We start from the raw sequence: 26,101 nt of genomic DNA, 5'->3' as shown, positions 1-26,101 counted from the left end.
AAAATTCCCTAAGTATTATTCAGTTGTGAGAAAATAATTGAAAAATCTTTGACCCTTGTCAGATTCATTCTCAACGGATGATTGTCAAATTGTCTGCTTTCCTTTAAACATTATGCGTTTCATTCAAAACAAATACAATATGTATGTAGAAAATAAGACGCATTTCTTAAACGGCAACATTTTTATATTGAATTTGCTTTCTTTTCCAATTGTAGAGCTAAAAGTTGAAAAAAACATATCCATTACACGAGAGAACATGATTTCTCAACAAAAACAAATATTGCATCACGATTTTCACCCCTCTGCTACCTCTCTCAAACCCAGGGAGCTCAAATCTCATTGGTTGATATCAATTAGTCGCTTCAAGTACATGCGATCTCGACTTCCCACTCCAAGCGGGTTTTCACATTCACGATGCGATGGAACGGTCGAAAATCGGCGCGGTGCGATGGATTTCAGCTCGGCTGGATATCCAGCGAGCCGCGCCACGCCATCCAAATGGATGAGGCGTTCGGCATTCACGACCGGATTTTGGAGTGGTGCCGCGCCATTCGGATGAATGGAGCGCCCGTGAATGGCGGCCCTTAGACAGTTTTGGACGGTAAAAACCACCTGTCCTGTCCTAAACTAGTTTTGGACAGTCCAAAACCCAACCCTGCAATGAGGAGTCATGAAATCAGGCTTAAATTTTCGGAAATCAAATATAATTGAAAAGAATTATTTTCGTGCCAAATGAAAACATTTCTAAGAGAAGAATTCTTAAAAGATGTTTTTTGGAAATTGAAAGAGTTTTTATGTCTGAAAAATAAATTGACAAGTCTGCTCGCTGCTACGTCTTTCTCGAAAAATCATATACCCGCTGTGACGTCACGTGTTTAGCTTCGAATACTACGGGTAGGGGGGGGGGGGACAATTAAACATAGTTTTATTTCTTTTTTGCAATGAAAATTTTTTTTCGAAGAAAGACTATTTTCTATTTTTTTATAGACATCTTGAAATTCTTTTTTAACGAAATCAACCTTACTTTCGACTTTTCGCAACTTCAACTATTGCGTTTCTTCGTTTATTTATTTTCTGTTATCAGAATCGCCATTTTCGTATTTTCGACGAGGTAATGAAAAGAGATCAAATTGATGAATGAGTGAATGTGTTCAATTTTTTAATTTGTTTGGATAATTAGATCTAATTAAAATGTCGTACCGTAATAATGATTGTCGTATTTACGTTGGTAATTTACCACCAGACATTCGCACAAAAGATATTGAGGATTTGTTTTACAAATTTGGGAAAATAACTTTTATCGATTTGAAAAACCGACGCGGACCGCCTTTCGCATTCGTTGAATTCGAAGATCCCAGGTGTGTTTAAGTTTTATGAAATATTTATTTCTGTTAGCTTTTTCAAATTATTTCATTATATTGCATATAATATTGTTTGTTTATCTCGGTAACATTGTTTTATGATATTTTTGTTCATGATTCTGAATTTCTTATACAGTGGCTCCCAAAAGTGTTCGTACACCTACGACTTTCAGCGAAATTGGTCCCTATTCATTGGTTGGAATTAATATTTTGGAATAATTATAAGATCTATGATCAATTTTCAACATGAATTTTTTTAAAGAATATTAAAACTTAATTTTTTGAAAATCAAAAACCAAAAAGTGCCGGAAATTTTATCTCACAAAAGTCTTTGTACACTTTAAAAAATGTCCTTATATTATTGAATAATCCAACTTTTTATTAAGTTATTATTCAGTAGAATATCATGCAGTATGAACAAACCTTCTAAACGCCTGGGAATAAATTTCACTATTTTTTCTTTCTTTTTTTTTTGCGTAATTTCTGAGTAAGTGTACAGCCACACTTGAGTCTTACTGTTTCTAGCTCTATTTTCGTTTCAAAGCCGTAGTTTCGTAATCTAGCCACCAAATATCTCTAAATATGTTGCATTAAGCTCAAATCTGGAGATTGAGGGGGTATTTTCTAAACTTAAGGACAATTTTCGAAGCAATAAACGAAACGTTAAAAACCGTGTGCTTCTTATTGTTATCTTGATAAAAAAAAAAAAAAAAAAAAAAAACAAAGTTGTTTGCAATAACCAAATTTTTGGCTAAGAGTTCAAAATTGGGTTTTTAAATATTTAAAGGAAGGGCATGATTCAGTATGTCATCAAAAAATTCCAAACTACCAAGTTCTGATGCTGATATGCAGCCTTACACTATAACACCTTCACTGTCCTGATTAACTGATCCAACTAAGTTCTTAAAATTAAGTTCCAAATTGTTTCTTCTACTTACAATTATACAACAATTTAACCAAAATTGTTGAATTCATTTTTATCTGTAAGTAAGACGTAATTGTAAAACGTTTGAGCTTATTGATTTTGCGATGAAAAGTGTAAACTTTCTGTTTTTCGCACAACCAAGAAAATTTTTGCGGGAAGAGGTCCCACTTAATCCAGCTAATCAGAGCACTTAGTGAACAATTTTATGTGAAAATTAAATATAAAATTTTTCATTTAACTCTGCAAAAACATTTACCGCACACTCAAACGTGTATTTTTCATAATTTTTTAAACTCTAAATCTCTGATCACGCTTCATTTTACATTAGAAATAAAATTTATGCTAAATTTGTTTCCTCTTGACGTGTGTGTACTCCTATCTCTTCCTATTTTTTAAATTTTTGATTCCTTATTTCCTATTCCCCCCCCCCCCAAAAAAAAAACACTTTGGGGTCTGAAGGTGACCATATGACCATTTTTAATTGGGACAGTCTGTACTTGTTTTCAGGTGTATTAACCCTGTACATGCTGAAATGTCCTGTTTTCTAAAGAGAGTGAAGGAAACACTAAATGTGCTCGACCAAAAGTCCCTGGGTGGAGCTATTGAAGCATTCTAATGCCAATAAATTTAATCATGTGTAATTATTTGCTACAATCAAACTCTCCGTTATAAGGAGTGCGAAGGGACCGCTGTGGTATTTGCTCGTTATAAGAGTTCTCTTAAAAACAGGTTTCGTGAAAAAAATCATAAAAATTTATTCATGTTTGCATTGTTGTTATTATATTTCTATAAATTAATAAAGAAGTTGGTTAGTTGATTTGAACTGTGTTATTATCTCTTTCTTGTTGTTTTCAAAGAACCTGGGGTCCAAAAAAAAATTGTCATTTGCATCGGTGGCTTCAAAACAGTTTGTGACGTTTTGCTGTACTTTAGAAGCCAAATATGTCTAGGGCTATTTCACTTCAAATTCTTTATGGTGGTCGCTTTCATTTTCTTTTTTCTCTCTCTTGACTTTTAGCTACAATATCCTTGGAAGTATATCTCAGAAAGGATAACATTCTTTTCAACAAATACAGCCGGACCCCGATTTAACAGTTTCAACGGGAACAAAACTTATACGTTAAATCAAAGTTATTCGTAATATCAGGGTGTCAAATTAAAAAAAAAAATCTGCACTTACCTTATCTAAAACTCCTAATTAGCTACTGTGCAAAAACATCCATAATTAGAAAGTACATTTTTTATTCCGCTTTCCACGACTTATTACACACTAGTAATGTGAAATTTTATACTACTGAGTGATAAATGTTATGACAATTTCCTTGATACTCGACTCGAAATAGTTCTCTTTCGACTTCATGCAGAGAAGACAACACTGTGCCATTTTCAGCCTGCTGCATGAGATATGGTTTTAGTTTCCAGGCCATGTAAAGCATTTAAAAACGTACGTTTTAATTGGAGTTTCATTATTGCTTCCTGCATTAGAGTCAATATTCGTTGGTTGCCTCCTTGTCGGTCAAAAATTGCTAATTCCAAGAAAAGTCTTTTTCTGCTTCGGACAATATGGATATAATATTTAGAAAACAATCAAATATTTCCGAATTCGAATTAACAAAAAAAAATTCTTTTGGGTGTTAAAATGATTCTTTATTTCAGGGTTTATTGTTCGGAAAATTGGTGCTTTTCCTTCATTTTAGTCTGGGAAAAAGAAAAATTCGCTGAATCTCGAAATTCGCTAAAGGGCAGTTCTCAAAAGGTGGGAACAAAAAAGTTAACTTTGAGCAATTTCCAAAATTTTCGAATTTGACATCAATTTTTATTTTATTCTATAGTATGCATACCTAGAACACAATATATGAACATGAAAAGACAGCAGTTATTTGTAAAAATTGTTAATTAGCAAATTAAATCAGCAATCTGTAGGTAACAGATTTTGGACATTGTTTTCCTGTAGGTAACGGATTTTGGACATCATCATAACGTAAGTTTCACCATTTTTGACAATTGTTAATCTGATTTTTAACTTTTCCAATGACAATTTTATTTACTACTTTTTAAATTTTGCAATTTAATAATAAAGAGGATATTAATGAAGTACTTGAATGGCTATACATGCTGCTCCTTACATTTAATAAAGTTTTGGAATGATTTTGAAGAAATTGATGCAAGGTTAAAAAAAAGCTTCAAATTAAAAATAATACAATTGTAAAAAGTGACATCAGTTTTAATAATGAATATTTTTTCTAATGTCATAAGAATTAAAATGATGTCTAAAAAAATTATTGAAGAAAGAAATTCGTATTTCTATTTGGAGATCGTTAAATTATGTTTCCAAAAGAAAGAAGAGAAAAAGAATTCTAAAATAATAAAAGCGGAAAAAAAAATTGCTAGCGCAGGTGATAAAGTCGCCAAAACTGGTACAGCTGACGATAAACTACATTTGTCAAATTGGAATTCCCCTCTGGTAACCTTTAGCTTATCGTATACTGTGTTGTCGCCAACGGAGGTTTGCTTGGCGATTTTAGCGCAAAATGGCTTTCGGTTCGATCATAAGCAGCCATGTTTCTACTGTAATTTATGTATTGTTCAATGTGTAACATATTAATTATGCAGAATACCAATGGATTAAAGCAGATAACATTATAATAACGTTTTTCATTGAGGTTAGAAGACAGTAGATCATCAAAAATTATGAATAAATGGACAGAATTATCGGCGTCAAGATCGTAACGCCATTTGGATATCTCACATGTATGTTTAAAAAAAATTATTTTTCTTCTAAGATACTGCATAAAAGCTTATGAAAACACTTTTAAACTATTAAAAATTGATTCCGAGGCTCGATAAGCACCTTTAAAATGAAAACATCATATACTTAGTTCTCAAAAAATAGCATTGTAAAGATCGTAAATTTTGGACATGCATCAAATTTCAAACTTACTATTTTCTAAAATCGTTTACAAAGTGAATAATCTGTCTTTACTTTTGTTATTTGTGTAAAATATTAACAAAAAATTATTCAGTGTAAGATTCATACCTTTAAATTTTTTTTGAAACGTATGGAAATAATTTAAAAAAAAATTTCTTTAATGGTACATTTGCTCAGTTAACGTTTTGGTATGTCCAAAATTGCGCCTTTTAGCAAAGAAAATATTTTTTAAGGGCATTTAAAGAGCATTTTTTCCATAATTTATGTCAATTCTTGTCTCTATACAGTATTATAATTTAACTCAAAAATTTTTGAGTTAATTAAAATAAAAGTTATTTGGTGTTGAAGCTTCAAAGTTGAGGTCTGTGTTTGCTCCCACCTTTTGAGAACTGCCCTAAATCTCGAAATTCGTTAAATAGAGGTTCGTTAAATTTGGGTCAGACTGCATATAATTTTTAAATGCTCTCCTCTACTGTATGAATTTCCAAAAAATAAAATCCAGATTCATCATTTGTTAGTTCATCCATTTAGAGATTTATGTCTAATCTCTAACTTTCGGTTGAATTCAAAATATAATGGAATTTTTCCAAAAAATAAAATAATCTTTTCTGGGGAGAATCAACATACATCTGACGAATTACAAAAGTATTGCTCACTTTAAGCGGGGTTTGCTGGTTTGCTCGTTAAAAGTGAGTTTTGTTCCCATAGGACTTAACATTGTACCAAACAAATCTTTTTGACATCCTCGCTAAATCTGAGTTCTCATTAAAACAGGGCTCGGCTAATAAGCGAGTTCCACTGTATATGTTTTATGTTTCTTCGGGGGTAGACTTAATGCACTGAAAAGATATTTTTGCTAATGACTAATTTGGAGCTTACGAAAATGCAGTTTGCAAATCATGGTTCTCAAAGCAATTTTGATTTTCGAAGTACACTGTTGCCAAGAATTTCATTCTTATTTAAAATCAGCTTCAAATGTACTCAAAAAAATTTTGACATTAATAAATTACTTCTATACTTGCCTTTTAAGCGTTCATTTTGTTTTTGTCTGTCATAAACTTTTTTTTTTTAAATAAAAGAGCCACTTTTTAAAATTATTTTGTCTTAAATATAAATATATATATGTGCAGATCCCTTATTTTTTTAAATGTCCCATTTGGGGGATTAAAAAAATAAATAGCCACCTTAATTATGACGACCTGGACAAGGATTTGACAGGTAGGCAAATTCGAAAACTAGTTCAAAATTCTATAATTAAAAATATCCATACTTTGCAACAGAGGAAAACTTTGCTTAGTGGTGTCCTATTTAATGTGTGATTAGAAGTTTTTTTTTTCAAAATTATGCTGATTAGATTTTGTACCAAAATGAGTGAAATAAGTATAAAACTATGTGCCAATAATTAGAGACGTACCGAGTAGTTGTAAAAAATTGAATATTGTTCAAAGCAGATTTCACAATCAATAAAAAAGTGCAAGCATATAATATACTGCAATCATTTACAAGTCAAATTCAAATTTTGAGAATAATGAAGTTTGTTATGCTTCAATGGGATAAATTTTATATTGTAATGCCCCAAAGTTAATTAAACTTATTTATTAAAAATGGGGCAAAAAAGGTAAGTACAAAAAATATGAAATTTTTATATTAGTAAATGGATTTTTGCCGCAAATAAAATTGTTTACAAGAAGCATAAAAATACCTTTTCTTAAAAAATAAAACAACGTTAAAAGCACAAATGTGCACGAACACTGCAGACACGTGTTTTGGCATTACAAGGAATGCTTTTTCCAATGCACAAAATGTGAGCTTATGGATTAAAAAACATCCAACAAAAGTTGGATTTTTTTACATTCACTAGATCACATTTTATGCACTGAAAAAGATGTTCATTGCAATGCAGAAACTCTTGTCTGCAGTGCTCCTGTTAAAAAATAACTTATTAGTAAAATTAACACAACCAAAATCTTTTAAATAATGCGTAATTAAATTTAGCTGGAATTTTGTTTTAAAAACTATTATTTGGACATAGAGGTCTATACTACTATTCCAATGAGTTCAAAATTTGTTACTTGTGTGTCTGTGGTTCTTCTTAAAACATAATTGGAACTTGGTCTTGGTAACTCAGTACTCGGCTGAGTACTCGGCCAAAGTGCTACTCGGTACATCTCGACCAATAATGTCTCGTTATACTCTGATCTCGAAATAGATTACTATCTTGGTAGCAGATGATGTAGAATATCTTTATGGGAAAAAGTAAATCTCTTTGAATAATTTTTTCCATGTCTCCAAAGTTTTTTCAAATAATATTAGTTTGCAATAAAAATTTAGGGATGCTGAAGATGCTGTTCAAGCTAGAGATGGCTACGGTTATGACGGTTACCGCCTTAGAGTTGAATTCCCAAGAGGAAATGGACCAGGCCGTGGTGTTGGAGCCCCTCGTGGAAGAGGTAGAGGACCCCCTGCAAGGAGATCCCAATACAGAGTTCTTGTTTCAGGTAATGTATGATAAAATACATGTCCTTTTTCATCATACTTACAATAAGATTCATCATCAGTTAATTAAAATTAAAAAAAAAAAAAACACTTTAGTCGCAAATGTAGAATTAAGAGTAAAAAATTGAAAATCCTTTTAAAAGACTTATGCTATTAAAAATCAGCTACAAGTATTTTATTTGTTAACAAATGAAAAATGGCAACACATAAAATTTTAAATCCTTGAATTTTTTTTCCTTGTCGGCCAACAATGAATTCCGTTACCAATCACGTGAATAAAGGCTTAGCCATGTTTAATAGCTGCTTTGAAATACGTTATAGTTTGAATTCTATATAACACGGAAGTTCCAAACACATTCTATCAGACACAGAAAAAGTTACCCTTTATTTGGGTAGTATTCCCGCTAGGCCGTTTTTGAAGGGCGCAGTGCCCTGCCCTTTTCCATATCAGCAGAATGCGCCTAGCCCTTCTTTTAGATCGCGAAATGCGTCCCGCCCTTTTCAAAAAAAAAAAAGAAATTGCACCCTGTGTTTTTAAAAAGATGCCTCAACCATCGTTTTGACCTGCCGCGATATCGGGGAAATTTTATTTGTCCAGCGATCGTCTGCAAAAACGCTCATGTCTTATCCTTGTTCCCAGAATTTCACCCTGAAAATGGCCCCATAAACAAAAGGGGAAGCAAATACCTAGGCAAAGAGGGGATGAGATTCTCAGAATTCAAACAGGTTTGTCAGTAGGAAACAAAGGCATGTTCTTCCTTCTACTGAGGGTGGGTATTTGAAAGGTTGTGGGAAGGAGTAGGGTCCTCTGGGAAGGGAGAGATCTTTGTTTCATTCCTTCCCATCCTTGATCTTCTGAGAATCAACAATGAGAGGGAATAGGACATTTTCCTAACATTTCAGCCCTTTGTGTCCGTTTTTCGTTTGCAAGTGGAAATTAGGCCTAGCTAATTTTAGTGCATTGCTAGTGATTGTGTAGCAATCTTTTCACATCTGTTTCTGGAAAGTTAACTTTCTGATTGTTTCCTAAGAACATAGTACAAAGCTTACTGGGCTAAAATGCAAGGGTATTTTTTTAATATCTTAGATTTTTAACCCCCATCCTCAGCCCCCCCCCCTAAAAACCGTTTGAAATGGAAAAACATTGCATTGACTGGGCGTTCATTCAGTTCTTTCCCTTTTGCTAAGAATTTTTATTATCTTTTTATATGATTCATATAACAGATTATTTAAAACACTTATTGACACAATAAAAACCATACTTTTGACATACTTGTGCTTTTTTCTAACTAAAATGATCTTGCACTGTTTCTTTTTCCTTTATAAATTAAAATATTATGCAATTGATTTTTAAAAAATCACAAAATTAAAATGCCGTTATATTAAATTTTCACAAATTGTCTGAGATAAAAATCTTAGCTTGGCCCAAGCTGCTTATGTATTGCATTTAGGAGCGCATACATCTGCCAACACATTTGTGTTATGAATTTGAACAACTCCAAGACTAGGAAATAGAGCTCAAATAAAGTCTTTTTAGTTTTGCAACTTACTACCACTGCATTTTGAAGCACTGCACACAGTATTTTAAGTGGTATTTTTCAATGGCACAATGCACATTACTAGGCAGTTTCTTTGGTAGAAAGGGGAGATCAGTAATTAAACACTGTTCTTCTGAAATTGAAATTCAAAGGGTTTTGAAATGCCTAGAATTTTTTTTTACTCTTATAGGTAGTTAAAATTATGGCCTGAAAAGTGTTGAAAAACACCCAAAGCCAAGTTTCAGTTTTTGCCAAATGTTCCTATGGAGTATGGAAAATGTGCTTAGCTTAGTTGGCATTTGTGTGTGCAGGGCCGGACTGGCCAATCGGGCGATCGCCCGAAGGGCCGCTGGATTGCGGGGCTGGTAGCGATTTGTGGTTAAGCTCCCCACTTTTTTTTTACTTGCAGCACTCTCTTAATAAATACAAATTTGAAGAAACATCAAATTTGGTGGTGCCTGTACCTGGCCTACGTTTAATAGAGCCTTGGGACCTTAAGAGGCAACCAGGTACAGGATATAGGTTTAATACCAGAAGTGCCTACCGTAAGGTATTTTTTGAGTGTACTCAGTACCGCAGTGAGTAAAGGCGGGGTGTTACATACCCATTAGTGAACTTTAAAGTTTTAGTAAGAACAACTAACAAATTATATTAACAAAATACTCAAAGAATCTAAAAAAAATGGCAGATTAAAAGTTCCTTTCTATAAAAGTTTCTATAATAGTTGAACTTGTTCTTAGGACTGGAGAAAGACATGAAAACCTGCAGACAAACTTAAAAATGATGTTCCTCGATTATTTAAATAATTAAATTTACTTAAAGAATGTTATTTTGAACCTTTAAGTATGAGTAATTTAGTACTACAAATTAAGTTTGTGGAATGTTGATGTAAAATTTTTAGATAATTTAAATGTATCGTAAAACCGTACAACTTTAGACCAATTTATATGTGTATTTTTCTTCATATTTTCATCATTCTTTGCCAAAAAAGGTTGAGCATTTAACCAAGGGCGCCCAAATGGGGGGGGGGGGGGGGCAAAAGGGGGCTCAAGCCCCCCTTTTAAATTAGAACTTCCTTGCTTTTAGTACTTTTTTCTTTGCGAAAATGTAAAATCATTTCTTCTCCAGCAATTAATGAATAAGTTATTAAAAAAGTCGAATTTTAATAACTATTCTGTACTAAAATTGGTTTCTATGGGGGAAAATATCCTGCTAAACCATGAGGAAAATATCTGAGGCCCCCCTCTTGAAATTTTGCATATGGGCGCTCTTGCATTTAACCATACACTACCATACATTTCAGCTGCAGTGTGACGCTTCGAAAAAAAATTCTAAATTGCACACAAAGGGAGGGGGAATTTTTTGTATATCGGTATAAAGTTTGCACATGGTGGTGACAACTTTAGACCACCTCATATTTTCCTGATATGCACCGCTAAGCCACTCCGGTCTAAAGTTACAATGCATAGATCGTTCTGTTCCAATCCCGTACACTGCAAAAATTGTAAAAAAAAATTGTAATTTTTTTCACAAGGGCATCTTTGTATATATTTTTTTTAATAAGGAATTGATACAAATTTTGTCTCAAGTGTGTAGGTTTCTTCATTGTCGCAAAAATCTTTTTTTCTTTCTTTTTTTGCATCAAATGACATCGTGAAAATGGGGCCCACACCAAAATTTATCCTTTTTCGTTTTCCGTGTTTAAATTTGGTTGTTACTATTTCGTGGATCACCTTTTCCATCAAATCAGGCGAATAGTTGAGGTAAGGACGGCCGCCTATCTTCTTTCTTTTCGCTGGATTCATGTCTAAAACTAAAGAAAACCCGAAAACTAAAAAAACTGCTCAAGACAACACAAAATATTGACAGATGATAGTTAAAATGAGTGGTCTAAAGTTGCAACTCGAATTCCCGGATTTTATTTACTTCGAAACGACAGGTAGACAAAGCAACATCAGGATTCGCCGATAAGGCTAAATCATCTTAGATACCTAAGTAATAAACTTACCTCTGGAGAATTTGATCGGCAAATATAGGTTTCAAAGGAGACTTTGAGAGTTGAAGCAAAAATTTCAAGAAACCTCCCAATACAAATGAATGTTGACACAAGAATGATAACACTGGAGCTTGGGTTAAACAACCTGAACTTCGCAGGACAACACTTGCGAACCTACTGAAATTTTTTAAAGACTTTGCTCTTAAACCAGAAGCTGAAATCTTTCTTTCTCTCTCTCTCTGTTAAAATTCGTTAAAAATTGAGGTACCATTAAACTCATACACTCCCCTAGTTTTTGACCTTGCGACCTGCATTCATTTTATTGCTCTTTTTTCCTACCGTTTTCAAAAAACCCTTAAACTTGCAAGATTGTGTACATGGGGGTGGGGGTAGATTTATCCCTGAGATAAGGGCTGGTTTTGTGCAGACGCCCGGACTGTTTTAATGGTCCAGTCCGGCCCTGTGTGGGGGGGGGGGGGGGGGTGAGCTAACCCTATTCTGCAGACAAGTGCGTTTTCTGGATGAAATCATATTTAATACTAAAGTCAGTGATGACGGCGATCGAGGGGGGGGGGGGTGATTATGGTGCAGACTAGACTGTTTGAATTTTTGCAAGGTGTTTTAAGTGTTATTTCTCCTCTTAATTTTTTTGGGGGGGAGGGGGGGGGGGCGCTCAGTACTTTTTGAGTGGTGCATCATTGGTCTTGGGTGGGGGGGGGGGACACTGCGTTGAAATAGTGCCCTTTTTAAAAAAGTGCCCTAGAGTGAACACTAATTTGGGTACTAAATTTTTAAGTGTTTTCACTGCAAAAATTGCAGAAAACTTTTTAGAGGTTTTTGATTAATATCTTCCCTAACCGGTTCGGTTCCGGAGGGCATCAGCCGCAGCAGCTTCTCCTCCCATTGGAACACTGCTCAAAAATCCTGTCAGTTAGTTTGAGAAAGAAATGTTTACTATCAGATGGCTTTTGGCCTCGAACATTAGTATTTCTCTCTCCTCTGATATCAGAACAGGGTCTGGGGCTATCAAGTGTCTGTGATTTATTGGTCTTCATGAAGAAAAATATAAGCATGTGTTAGAGCAAGTGAAAAGGGAAATGTATACTCATTTTTAAGTGGCTGTTTCTAGTTTCGATTCCATTTATAATGGGATTTTATGGGAGATATTCTAGCAAGGGGTTTTACTTTTAGATTCATTTGTGTACAGCATTCGTACGGGCCATGGAAATCCTTTAAAATCAGGGGGGGGGGAGCAAATTTCAGTCCTGAAAAAGTCATGGAAATCTATTTGAAGTCATGGAAAAATGTCCTGGGCAAAGGGAAAGTAACAGTTGCTAAAAGAGCATTAAAAATCTTGAGTGATTTACCAGTATTGCGCATAAAAGCTTTTAAAACTGAAAAATTGTGATTTCAAGAACAAATCCAAAATTTGAAATTTCATTGAATGTCACTTCTGTAGCAATTGCTCGTCTTTTTTTTTTGCAATATGATTTTGCTCATTGGACATCACTCATTTTGAATGTATCCTTACTTCCAACACTTCTTTTATTTTATATTCTGTAGTAGTGAATTTGTACGTTCTTCATTTTGCCACACCTACTCAAAAAATGCAATTTAATTGCATTCGAGTCCGTTTCCATCACTCTTAAAAACTTTATTATTAAATTTATCAGAGTTTATCTTAATTAGTTGAAGGTTTTAGAAAATGAAGGTCTTTGGTCAGGTAAAAGAATAGAGAAATAGAGGAATTCTAATTACTATAAAACAGTATGTGCCCAACATACGACCCGCAAAGCTAATCCATGTGACCCGTTGCTATGTTCAATGTCATGGATCAAGCACTACATTCTGGAATTACAGAACCTATTAATTAATATGCATTTGAAAGTGTGCAAATAAATAAAGAAGTACATTTGAATCAGAAGATTTATTCACTACTGCATGTTTTTTTTAAAAATAAATATCTGGTTTAGAAACAGGAATTAAATAAAGAATGTCGCTTTTCTTTAAAGAACCAAAATACTGTTATTGTGAATGATTCCTTTGTCCCATTCATTATCATTCTGCTTGTTTATAGAAAAATTATTAGACATTTTAGCATCATTATGTTCCATTCACTGTATTTTTACTTTATTTAAATTTATATGATGAAGACTAATAAGAGCAGTTTGGTTTTATTAGGTTGCTGATGTATTTTCAATCTCAATTAAGTGCTTTGTTGAGGTAGTGGCATTCAAACAGTAATTTTGCTGCTGCTCATTTCCAAAAATTGGCAAGTTTGATATTAAATTGTACTATTCTCTTCATGTCACAAGGTCATGAAAATTTTTATGAAGTCATGAAAAAGTCATGGAATTTTTTCATCAAAATAGAGTATGAACCCTGTGTGCCATGGCGATCACGTTATCTTTCCGAGGAGGAAATGACTGATCCATCTATGGATCCTTCGGGGTAACATTAAAACTATAAAAAAATTTTATTGCAGTTCTTCTACAGTAGTTACTGTCTAAAATCATATGCTGAAAAAGAAGGCAAAGAACTTAGACTGAGATGTGTCGTTTGCTCAAAGCACAATAAAAGACGTAACACTATCTATGAGTGTAAAATGCACAATGCGCGTTGATCTGTGTTTTGAAATTTTTCACGTGGCTTTAAAATATTAATTGTTACAATATTCTTCAAGTATTTCATAATATTAAGTGCAAATATTTTTCCTATTTTGTACAAAATATATTTTTTAATTTTGGTACTTTTAGTTATAATAAAAAACAATATATTTTGTATTTTTATTGTTAAATATCAATTATTTTCATCAAATTATTTTGTTATGATTGAAATTATGATAGTTTTATCACATATTAAAAAATGGTTTCATTTCTACGTAAAGTACATTTTATCCATTATTATGTAATGCGTACTTTCCGAAATTGCGTATTAGGCTTAGCGGGAGAAATTGCCCTGGCCTACCACACACAGTCCACATGTAACAGCTGCTGTCCTGAGGGAGTTTCTTTCTCTCTTTTTTAAATATGCTTTTTAATGTTTTGAGACTCCAACCTTTAAAAACTTTTTATTTCTACCTTATAATTTTATAAATGCATTTATAATGGGCAATAAACCTCCACATCACAGATAAACATCTTAAAATGTACGGCTGATGTGTTTGTTTTTATAAATACTATTACATGCATTGTAAGTTATTAACATCATCTGATTTTACACTTACATGAACTTCAACTGATCTTAATGTTTTCATTTTCACTTTAAAATATTTTTCAATCAATTGTTTATATACATATTTATGTATGCTATTTTTATATTTAAATATTAATTGAATGGGAAGAATCTATATAATTATTTAAAGTTTTTCAGTTTACCGAAAAAGTAGTCGAAATGGACAAAATGACATTTTGTCCGGGACGTTTTTTTTTTCTGGGGTGGACAAAATAGGACAACCCTGGGTGTGTGGCCGCCTGTAGTATGGTGTGTGGTCACCTGTGACAGCATGTTCAACGAGTATTTATTTTGTTAATAAGAGAGTTAAGGATTGTTTGTAGAAGACCCTCCCACTCTTCCACCAAAGCAGTTTTTAACTCCGGAATGGTTCTGAGCCTGGGTGGGGGTGTAGTGGGTTGTATCTCAATAGCCCTCCCATGAGCATCCCAAGCATGTTCAAAGGGGCTAAGGTCAGGATATTTGGCTGGCCGATCCATTTGATGAATATCTACGCTTTCCAGATACTTCTCGACCAGGACAGCCCTATGTGGTCGGGCGATGTTGTCTATAAAAACGAATTCAGGCCAACAGCACTCCTGAAAAGACACACAAAGGGTTGTAGGATCTCCTGCCTGTACCTCTGGGCTTTCCTGAAACCAGTGTCAAACACATGGAGTGGTATGCGGGAATCTTGCATGATCCCTGGGCAGTTCTCAAAAGGTGGGAACAAAAAAGTTAACTTTGAGCAATTTCAAAAATTTTCGAATTTGATATCAATTTTGCTTTTATTCTATAGTATGCAGACCTAGAACACAATATATGAACATGAAAAGACAGCAGGTATTTGTAAAAATTGTTAATTAGCAAATTAAATTAGCAGTCTGTAGGTAACAGATTTTGGACATTGTTGTCCTGTAGGTAACGGATTTTGGATATCATCATAATGTAAGTTTCACCATTTTTGACAACTGTTAATCTGATTTTTAACTTTTCCAATGAAAATTTTATTTACTACTTTTTGAATTTTGCAATTTAATGATAAAGAGGATAGTAATGAAGTACTTGAATGGCTATACATACTGCTCTTTACATATAATAAAGTTTTGGAATGATTTTGAAGAAGTTGATGAAAGGTAGAAAAAAGCTTCATGGAAATAATTATACAAACTTGTAGTTTGATTTTTTGGGACAAATAAGGAATAAAAATAGAGACAAATAAATACGACATATATATTTTTAAAGGAAAAATAAACAAAATATGCTTTAAGAAAGAATGTAAAAAAAGACATCTGTTTTAATAATGAATATATTTTCTAATGTCATAAGAATTAAAACGATGTCTAAAAAAATTATTGAAAAAAGAAATTCGTATTTCTATTTGGAGATCGTTAAATTATGTTTCCAAAAGAAAGAAGAGAAAAAAAAATTCTAAAATAATAAAAGCGGCGGAAAAAAAAAATTTGCTAGTGCAGGTGATAAAGTCGCCAAAACTGGTGCAGCTGACGATTAACTACATTTGTCAAACTGGAATCCCCCTCTGGTAACCTTTAGCTTATCGTATACTGTGTTGTCGCCAACAGAGGTTTGCTTGGCGATTTTCGCGCAAAATGGCTTTCGTTCGATCATAAACAGCCATGTTTCTACTGTAATTTATGTATTGTTCAATGTGTAACGTATTAATTATGCAAAATACCTATGGATTAAAGAAGATAACATCATAATAATCTTTTTTATTGATGTTAGAAGACAGTGGATTATAAAAAAATTATAAATAAACGGACAGAATTATCGGCATCAAGATCGTAACGCCATTTGGACATCTCACATGTATGTTTAAGAAAAATTATTTTTCTTCTAAGATACTGCATAAAAGCTTATGAAAACACTTTTAAACAATTAAAAACTGATTCTGAGGATTGATAAATACCTTTAAAACGAAAACATCATATACAGTAAACTCCCGATTATCTGCGGTCGGGTTATCCGCTGCTCGGATTATCCGCGGGTCTTTTCACTATTTTTTTTAACAGTCATTAAATGCTTTTAAAACTTTTGATCGTGTTATTGTTCGTTTTTAGATTTTACATATGTATATTTTTTACTTTCAATGTTAGCAAATGGAATGTAGCTATGTTTTTAACAAAAATGTAAATGTATGTGTAAGTGTTATTCATATTTTTTAGCTATTGTATACAGTAGTATCGTTTTTTAATTATTATTCTGATTATCCGCGGTTTTCGCTTATCCGCGGTTACCATGCCACCCTATTCCGCGGATAATCGGGAGTTTACTGTACTTAGTTCTCAAATAATAGCATTGTAAAGATCGTAACTTTTGGACATGCATCAAATTTCAAACTTACTTTTTTCTAAAATCGTTTACAAAGTAAATAATCTGTCTTTATTTTTGTTATTTGTGTAAAATATTAACAAAAAATTATTCAGTGTCAGATTCAGGCCTTTAATTTTTTTTGAAACGTATGGAAGTAATTAAAAAAATTTTTTTTTTAATGGTACATTTGCTCAGTTAACGTTTTGGTATGTCCAAAATTGTGCCATTTAGCAAAGAAAATATTTTTTAAGGGCATTTAAAGAGCTTTTTTTCCATAATTTATGTCAATTCTTGTCTCTATACAGCATTATAATTTACCTCAAAAATTTTAGAGTTAATTAAAATGAAAGTTATTTGGTGTTGAAGCTTCAAAGTTGAAGTCTGTGTTTGCTCCCACCTTTTGAGAACTACCCGCCTGCCCAAATCATCACACCTCCACCAACATAATGGCCCCTTTCCATGATGTTACTGGAATGGTATCGGGTCCCAGGTTTCCTCCATATGAATATTCAACGAGAATCAGGTTATAGACTGAATTTGGACTCATCTGGGATAAGAACATTAGTCCCTTGGAGCTGTGTCCAGTGTTGGTGCTGTCCGCACCATGCTCTCTTTTGTGGGAAGGATGAATGGGATGCAAATGGTGGGCTTCTTGGCATACCACCCTCTTTTACCGAGCCTCGTGGCAACTTTTTCTTGAAACTAATGCTTCTGTGGTAGTAGCGAGGTCTCTAGACAGTTGATTTGCTGTAGACGTCTTGCTATTGTTGGGGTATCCGTAATAAACTGCTACAGAAAGATTGGCACCATTGCCTCAAAAGGTCAGACTTCTTTATTAAAAGATAAGACAAAACAAGAAAGATTTGCAGCACATACGAAGGAAATAACACCCTGGGCACCGGCAGAAATTGAACCCGCAACCTCCAGCACATGAAGAGAAGCTTCTAGCATAAAGCCACAGAGGCCCCTGTAGACGTCTGCTGGCACTTATCCTTAAGTAACAAATACAGATCTTCATTGGGCGTTGTTGCTCTCGGAGGACATTGCCCCACTGTTTTTAAACCGACTCTACAAATTTGAACCAACGCTTGGGCTTACACTGAATTGCCTAGCAATCTGAGCTTGAAACTGTTCTGCCTCAAGTCTACCTTCAATTCTCAACCCCATACCTTTGTCTAAACAATGATGTTCACTCATTTCACCTAAATATCAACAAAAAAACAACAACAAAATTATTCAAGAAAACACAATACAAATCCCTACTGTGTTGTAGAGTGGAATGAACTAATTTTGAGAATATATTGATCAGATACTAGAAAATTGATATTGGTAGACAGGAAAGTAGGCTTGTTTAGTTCTGAACAAAACTTGTTTAAATGAGTGTTAATTTCCATCTGATCAACTTTTTAAAAAATTTGAATATGGCAATTTTTCTCTTTTTGCATAGTTTGTCTTTTATTGCAAATATTTAGTCTTTGTTTCACAAAATTATAGCAGAATGTTCTTATTTCTCTAGCTTTAGTGAAAAAGGGGTGTAAGAAAATTGGAGAAATGATTGCTTTTTCTGATGCTCTTTTTGGAGAATTATTCGACGAAAATTTTCAGAAATTCTGCTCCGCGGAAAAGTTGTTTCCCAACTTTTAGTCCTATTTTTTGTCGAATTATACACCAGTATATACTTTAAATATTTGAAATGAAAAATGGAATATTTAATAAACTTTCATGCTTTAAATAGTATCGGTAACTGCATCGTGTTCGTTATGTCATCAATTAATCTTATGAAGTGTTTTAACAAACTGCAAAAAAAGGATTGCATATTACAGACAGAAACTAAGTATTGTTTCTTTAATCTCATTAGGCAAAAAAAAAAAAAAAAAAAAAAAATCATGTAAATTATTTAAAATAATTTTTTTTATTATTCTTAAGGTCTGCCATCAACAGGTAGTTGGCAAGATTTAAAGGATCACATGCGAGAAGCTGGTGATGTGTGCTATGCGGATGTTCACAAGGATGGGACAGGAGTTGTAGAATTTTTGCGTCATGAAGATATGAAATATGCTGTTAAAAAATTAGATGATTCAAGATTCAGGTCTCATGAAGTAAGTTTTATGAACAAACATGGATTTGCAATCTCATGAATTGTCTTATTTTAAAAATTAAAATTTTTAACTGAGCCACCCGTGACATAAACTGTTTATTGTCTAAACATATACATTAGGTTTATGCGCATTATGTTATGCAATTCACACACAAGTGTACATAAAGAGTGAATTCATAACTTTTCCATTACCAGAACGGCAATGAAAAATAGGTTAATCTTAAGTCATTTCGTTACCAATTTTATGTGAAATAGAAATTTTTCTTTACCGAGTTCAGTCGCTAATTCACCCTATATCCATGGATAATTGGTGCCAAAATGCTGTTCCAATACAGCGTTGGAAAAATAAGTTTCAAATTCAAATAAGAGTTGAATGTGATGACTCAGGATTCAATTATCTATACTAATAACATAAAGCTGAAAAGTTTGTTTGTTTGAATGTGCTAATCTCAGGAACTACTGATTTGAATTCAAAAATTCTTTTTTTGTTGAATAGTCCATTTATTGAAAAAGGCTATTTTTAAAAAAAGAGATTAACCGAAATATTTATGATTGCAAATTAAATGTTTAATTAATTGTTTCGTTCTATGAATTCCTAACAGATAGTGGAGTAAGTTTAGTTCTATGAATTCCTTATAAATGGCGGGGTAAGTTAACTCATCAGAAAGGGGCTGACTGGCAGTGTTGATAGCTGCGGGGAGCCATGTCCATTTCAGCTTTGTCATGAATGTATTTCACAAAATTCTAATTTGTATTTACAGGGTGAAGTTGCATACATCAGAGTCAAAGAGGATTATGGCAGTCGATCGAGGTCTCGAAGCAGAAGCTACTCTCCCCGTAGGGCCAGGGGATCTCCAACTTATTCTCCTGTCAATCGAGCAAGATCCCATACACGTTCTGCATCTCGCTCAAGGTCTCGTTCATAAATGCTTGGAGAACACAGACTCTACTTTTTCCAAGATTGGTATCTGCATCAGATACTGTGCTTTGCATGTCTGTACGTGATTTCTGTTTTACAGACTCTCATTTATATTTTTATAGAACCTTATATATATATATATATATAGGACTCTTTAAAATGTTTTCCATTTGAAGTTCCAGCTGTGTTATCACATCATTAAGGGCTAAGAAATTTTGATGCACATTCATAAATAACACATTAGAATTCCAGTCCTTCAATATTTTCTTAGCTGATGGTTGCTTTATAATATCTCTCATTATAGTGCAAGATAAAATGTAAATAGCAAAAACATTATAAATTGTGAGTTTCCACTTCCAGTCTTCTGATTTTTTACTACATTTTTAAACTCTTTACATGTAGTTTCCCTGGGCAACCGCCTATTTTATCATACAATGAATTAACTATTTTTGATCAGTTAATTTTCTAGCAATGCGAATTTTTACTGTGCAAAGTATGACTCAAACTCATAAAGAATAAAGTTATGTTAGAACATATAGTAAAGTTCCCATAGAATGTTATAAAAGGAATTCTCTGAAAAATGACAATATTAAAGGGAATAATTAGTATTTTCGCAAAACAGGTAGTGAACATCAAGTGAAAGTTTAGAGATACAGTCGAGTCCCGACTTACGCGAGGGATGCTTTCCAAGACTCCTTACGTAAGTCGGAATTTCGCGTTGTGGAGAAATATATGTATAATATTTTTTTAGAAGTATACCGAATTTTTTTAGGCACTTATAAACACCCCTCAAATTGCTTTAAAGCATTTCTCAACTATGCACGAAAGTTTCTTACATAAAGAACTGAATTTTTACTGTATTTAAAAATAAAAACTTTTACTCAACATGAATAAAACATGAAATAAATTTGTTTAATGTTCAAGCATATCGTGAGTCTTAGTTTTTTTCTTACTCATAAACTTTCTCTTTCTTCCCATCTTCGCAAACTTTAGATGAAGGTACCACTAAGGTGCCGTTATATTTCATAAACTTTAATATTTAGAATGAAAAAATAAAGAAATGAGATACTGAGTGGTTATTTGATGCACTAACAATGCAATGCGTGGACTAGTTTGGGGTGGGAATTTTCGCTGTCAGTGATGCTTAAAGGGATATGATAACATTCACGAAATCAGTATTTAGTAACCAATAATGAAGCCAGTTATATTCGTGTTGTGGACGAAAAATACGCATTGGCTCTAAAATTTGTTACTCGTGGAAAATTCGCGTTATAGCCATTTCACGCAAGTCAAATCGCGTTGTAGCGGGAGTCGACTGTACAAGTAATTTCTCTTTTCCAGACTGCAACATTTAATATATATATTGCATAAGAGACATTTCACAGTATTTTGGACAAATGTAGAGTCTGTATCATGACACTTTTTTTACCATAACTATTTTATTTATCGTTTGGTTTGCAAATTATTTTAATTTAAGTTTGTGTATCGGTAGGACAAACTGAAAATAAAATGGGTTAATCAAACAGTAAATTAAAAAGTTATGGCAAAAAAATGTTATGTTAAGGATTCGACATAATTCTCCAAAATACCGTGAAATGACCCATAATCAGAAGTCCTCTTTGGAAAAAAAAATTAATAAAATGACATTTTTAAGAATGCAAAATAGCAGATACCAATTTTTTAGATCCATGTGCCCAAAATAATGTTGTGATAAACAGTATAAATAGGTTCACTTGAATTGAAATAAGTTGTTTTCTTGCTCGAAGAAATAGGAATGAGGGGATGTTGGGATCTTTAAATTGTCTTTGATTTAGCATAGCAGGAAGTTGTGGATTTTCATTTTGTATAAAATTGTTGATTAGGGTTTCCTGACGTTTTTTTTAATATGTGTTGTTTAAAAAAAAAGTTGCTGATATGTTAAACAGTGCTAGTTTTCTTGTAATCAAAATTATAAAATTTACTGTCCTCTTTTTTTTTTTTAATAATAAATAGTATGGTTTATGGCTTTATTCCTTTTGTGGCTATATTTTGAAAGGATTGTTTATTTTTCTCTATATTTATTTTACTTTAACTCATTGGCCCAATTCTGTTATCTAGGTTTTGTTTTAATTCCTATTGTTACATTTAGTAGTTTGGGTAATTTTTTGCCTTGTATTTTCACAGAAAACCTTTTTAACGATCAAGTTATGGAAACATATTTATGTTTTATTAAACCGCTGTTTAGTTATCTGATGTATGGTATCCTAAAAATTATATCTGACATTGCATGTACGTGCTTAGAAATAATAAGTAAGAATAATGTTATGTTCAAACTTTAAAAAATATTAATTAATTTTCAATGTTTTGGCTTGTTGCATATTTTATCCTTTTAAGTAGCTACTAGTAAGGCAAGGTAATGAGTTTTAAATGTGTTTGATAATTAATAATATGATGAATGTTCAAAGAGACTTGAATTTGAGGTCAGTTCATGATTTATGATTAAGGATATGTATCAGTGATTAAAGTACTGGCAGTAGTAAAGTGGTGCAAGATACTATAGAGAGACTGTTAAAACTTTCTGATCTTTGTCATCCAGTAGATACTTAATGTTGTGTGAATGTATGTTAAGAGTACCAGCATTAATAGTTACTGTCATTTTTTAAATGTGTAATAAAGTGTTTGTGTTTTATGTTGATGTAAAATTTGCCTTTGTGAAATAAACTAATCCACATTTCACTTATTCTCAGATATTATGCAAAACTTGGAAATCCTTCCTATGTGATAAAAAGGAATTTGAATAAAAAGGAGTAAAAGAATAAAGGAGCACTTTAAATGGATTCATTCTGTTTCAAGCATAAGGAGGAAGGATGGAATTCATTTAAGGAGCGGCTAGGGTTATTTTTTATTACATACTGGAATGGAATGTTAATCAAAGGAGAACGTGTCAGAAGTTCTGGAAAACAAAGCTTATCTTGGATTTACATGTCCCCAAATTGGATTGTGCATTGTTTGGCCATTGCTTAACATCCACTTTGGAAAAGCATAGGAGCCAGTCTCTCTGGCAGGATACATTAGACCACAGGATAGGACGCAAGCCTATAGGATACCTCGGAGGAAAATCTCGATTTACATTACGCCAGAAAAAATAGGATGCTCTTTTGTGTGGAGGATGCACTATTTGCTTTCAATTGGATCGTCTGGGTAAAGCGGACAGGATTTAGGTATGATGAAACCATCACACAAATTGCATGCAATTAACCTTTTTGTTTCTAAAACATTTATCTTTTTATTTACAATTCTCATTTCTAACTTTTTGTCTCAGAGGCCACTTTTACTGATATTTTAGGCTGCTTAGCCTTTTCCTTATTAAAAATAGCTGTAAAACTCAGTAAGCTTTTTATTGCAAAATTTCAAGTTTGTAGGTGGTGGGACCTGTTCTTTTTAGGCATTGAAAATGAGGTTATAGTTAATGTCTTGTGCTTTAATTTAAGTATTTGAAACTAATCATTTTTGTTTAAAATTGCCTCTAAAATAGTTTTTGCAAAACTGATGTGACCTCTGATTTATTTCTACTGGATGAAAAGTCCCTGCACTCATCTATAACTTCAACTTTTTAACAGCGAAATCACAGTACATACTTGAAACATTAAGTTTCCTATATTTTAAAATCTGCAGTATACAGCAGTTTTATTCTATGCATCAAATAGTTTCCAAAGACTTGTTTTAAAGACTTATCGAACATGACATACTTGTTTTTAGCAAGCAGGATTTTTTTTTAAAATTTATTATTCATAATTTATTAATGAAATTAATGTACGAGCAAACATTAATGAAAGCTCTGTTCTAATGATAGATATTGTTCTGTGAAAAGATTCTTGAAGTTAATTACTTCCATTTTCATTTACACTCAAGAATTGATGAGGGGAACTTCTAAAGCTATCTGTTGCATTTCCGATACTCTGACAGAAAACAATCCATCTGATCAAAGTGTTCCAAGTAATTCCATTGCAAAGATTATGTGTTTAGTAAAAGTTAAATTTTTACATATTTTAAAGCTGCAAAACATGGTAGTGCACTTCCTATACTAAAAGTTGAATCAAAATATATATATATATATATATATATATATATATATATATATATATATATATATATATATATATATATTGAAAACGTATTAAAGAGGAAAAAATTAGAGTACCATAAACCAGAAAAAAATTAATATCACGCTTCATTTTATAGGATTAGTAATCATTTTTTCCAAACTTCTTAAAAGGCATATATTCGTTTCTTATATTTGTTTTATATTATAGGAGCTTCCTTATATTTCTTAGTAGCTTCATGAAACCGAACTTCAAGATGTAGAACCTTAAAATTGAGTTTGATAAAAAAAAAAGTTTCAAATTAAAATGTCATGGGAAAACATAAAAGTTTCAATTGTATTTTGAAAATGAAAATATGATTTTTGTAACAAACTCATTCTTACAGTAATTTTCATTTATCTACTTTAAAGACTGTCGATTAAGAACTTTTGAGTCGGTAAAAGTTGGTGCTGCTAAAAATAATCTTACAGTGCTTGTTAAAAGAAAAGAAAGAAGATGAACTGTATGTAACATTTTCTCCCTAATACAGCGTGAAGTTTTTGTAAAAAATTTAAAAGTGAACAAAGGTAATAACAGCAATATACTTTGAATTACAGTCTGTTTTAATGAATTGTTATGTATTCTGTTCAATTTTCTCAAAACCCCCATTCTCCTTTGTTCAGCACATTATGCTGCTACAAAAATATTCCCTTTCTTTTTCTCTAATGCATGTATCACTTCTTTATGACTTTATTTCATAATGTTGTCTTGCGACGTGTTAAAAATTTCACCAGCTGTTGCTTCATTTAGATATTTCTTAAATAATTTATTATTCTTTTTCTATAGAGATGGGTTTTTCACTGAAGTGCAGTTCGATTATTGCAAATTCAATTTTTTCCTGCATTCAACTTAGTCTCATATTTAAGCAGTTTGGTGGTAAAATGTTATAAATTGATAATCATAGGACGTTATACACTGTACTGGACTGTTAGTTTTCCAATTTCATTTGGTTTTTTCTTTCTCCTCTTTAGCTCCATGCTCCCTTTTTTCGTTTTAAAAACACAAAGTCTTAACAGGCTCTTCTTTTCAGTTCATGTCCTTTTATGATTTATGAAATTATTTTTCTGATTGAAAGTATTATTCAAGCTTAGAATGTTAGATATTTTCAGATTTGCAGTATACAATGAAATGCGTTTAACACAAATATTCTTTTAACATGAAAAATCAGTTCACAAGAAATGATATAACTTATTATACAATGCAATTTAATATAAATCTTATAACATGAAAATATATTTCGATCACTAGTTTTGTGTTAAACGTTTTTCCCTCTACTTAATGCTTTTGGAATGGTAAGTAAAAACAGAAGAACCTGCTTTGTTTTTGTGTACATTAAATGATAAAATAAAAAAGATTCTGAAAAAAATTAAAAAACCCTGTGTTATTTTATTCTTTAGACATGATTACATGTTGACATTTGTGTGATTGGACCAAAAACCTAATATATGAAATCGTAAAATAATAATCTAAATATGAAATGCATTAGGGTATTATCTGTATAGATGGCATTTTTTTTTTCAGGTAAAGGAGGGGGGGGGGGGGACAGCTTTTCAATAATAATTTTTAAAAAATCATAAATGAATGATTTCTTTTGAACACAGCAGCAGCAGTAACAATACTTAAAATGTGCAATGAATTAAATTTCTACAAAGATACTCTCATTCTACTTTCAAATGTCTTTATTAACAAATCTGTTAATTTGAATCCTAATTAAGAACCTTCACATAATCAAGTTTAAAATTTTAAAACATATTTTCACAAGCAGAACATGTTACAATGAAGTTACAGCATTTTGCGCAATTAAATTTTTGCATTGCATTTTGTACAAGACTATTCGAGGGTTCCCACTCTCATTCAAGAAAAAAATTCAAATACTCATTTATTATGTTGTAAACCTAGTGATAGCTCTTGAGCAGTGACGTCGCCAGGACTTCTTTTCGGAGAGGGGTTCAATCAGTGGTATTGCCATGAAGTTATTTGGGGGGAGGGGGGCACTAAAGAAATTTGACAAATCGATACAGAAATCTTCTTAAAAATGAGCAAAATAGATTTTAGAGACGAAAATTTTATTTAACTGTTAATAATGACAATCAATAATTTCGAATACATTTGAATTTAAAACAAGCAAAAGAATTTAACGCAAAATAGATTCCCCTCTTTCCCAAGAAGTT

The 26,101-nt window shown here is 32.5% G+C and overlaps 1 protein-coding gene across 2 annotated transcripts; it reads left to right on the top strand.

The window, feature by feature from the left end:
• The first annotated feature begins 1,100 nt into the window (after positions 1-1,100).
• LOC129227842 (serine/arginine-rich splicing factor 1B-like) lies at positions 1,101-23,872 on the top strand. 2 transcript variants are annotated; one of them, XR_008580878.1, is made up of 5 exons: positions 1,107-1,358; positions 7,547-7,713; positions 18,719-18,891; positions 19,652-19,887; positions 22,536-23,872. XR_008580878.1 is itself a non-coding variant. In XM_054862460.1 (4 exons), exons 1-4 carry the CDS (start codon positions 1,192-1,194, stop codon positions 19,814-19,816), a joined length of 672 nt encoding a protein of 223 aa, XP_054718435.1. In that variant the 5' UTR covers positions 1,101-1,191; the 3' UTR covers positions 19,817-22,536. The 2 variants fall into 2 exon arrangements, 1 of the variants encoding a protein (XP_054718435.1); XM_054862460.1 differs by having other exon boundaries at positions 1,101-1,358; positions 19,652-22,536.
• Positions 23,873-26,101: the final 2,229 nt, after the last annotated feature.

This window comes from Uloborus diversus, chromosome 1, assembly GCF_026930045.1.
Source record: "Uloborus diversus isolate 005 chromosome 1, Udiv.v.3.1, whole genome shotgun sequence".
Classification (NCBI taxonomy): Eukaryota; Metazoa; Arthropoda; class Arachnida; order Araneae; family Uloboridae; genus Uloborus; species Uloborus diversus.
Note: the sequence above shows the minus strand (reverse complement) of the source record. Positions and strands in the feature narration are given on the sequence as shown.

What these genes read in the sequence shown, in the direction of transcription:
- LOC129227842 (XM_054862460.1), top strand. Translation starts at nt 1,192, where the DNA reads ATGTCGTACCGTAATAATGATTGTCGTATTTACGTTGGTAATTTACCA. An exon ending in GTTGAATTCGAAGATCCCAG is followed by an intron (nt 1,359 to 7,546) that starts GTGTGTTTAAGT and finishes ATAAAAATTTAG; the next exon opens with GGATGCTGAAGATGCTGTTC. An exon ending in CAAGATTCAGGTCTCATGAA is followed by an intron (nt 18,892 to 19,651) that starts GTAAGTTTTATG and finishes TTGTATTTACAG; the next exon opens with GGTGAAGTTGCATACATCAG.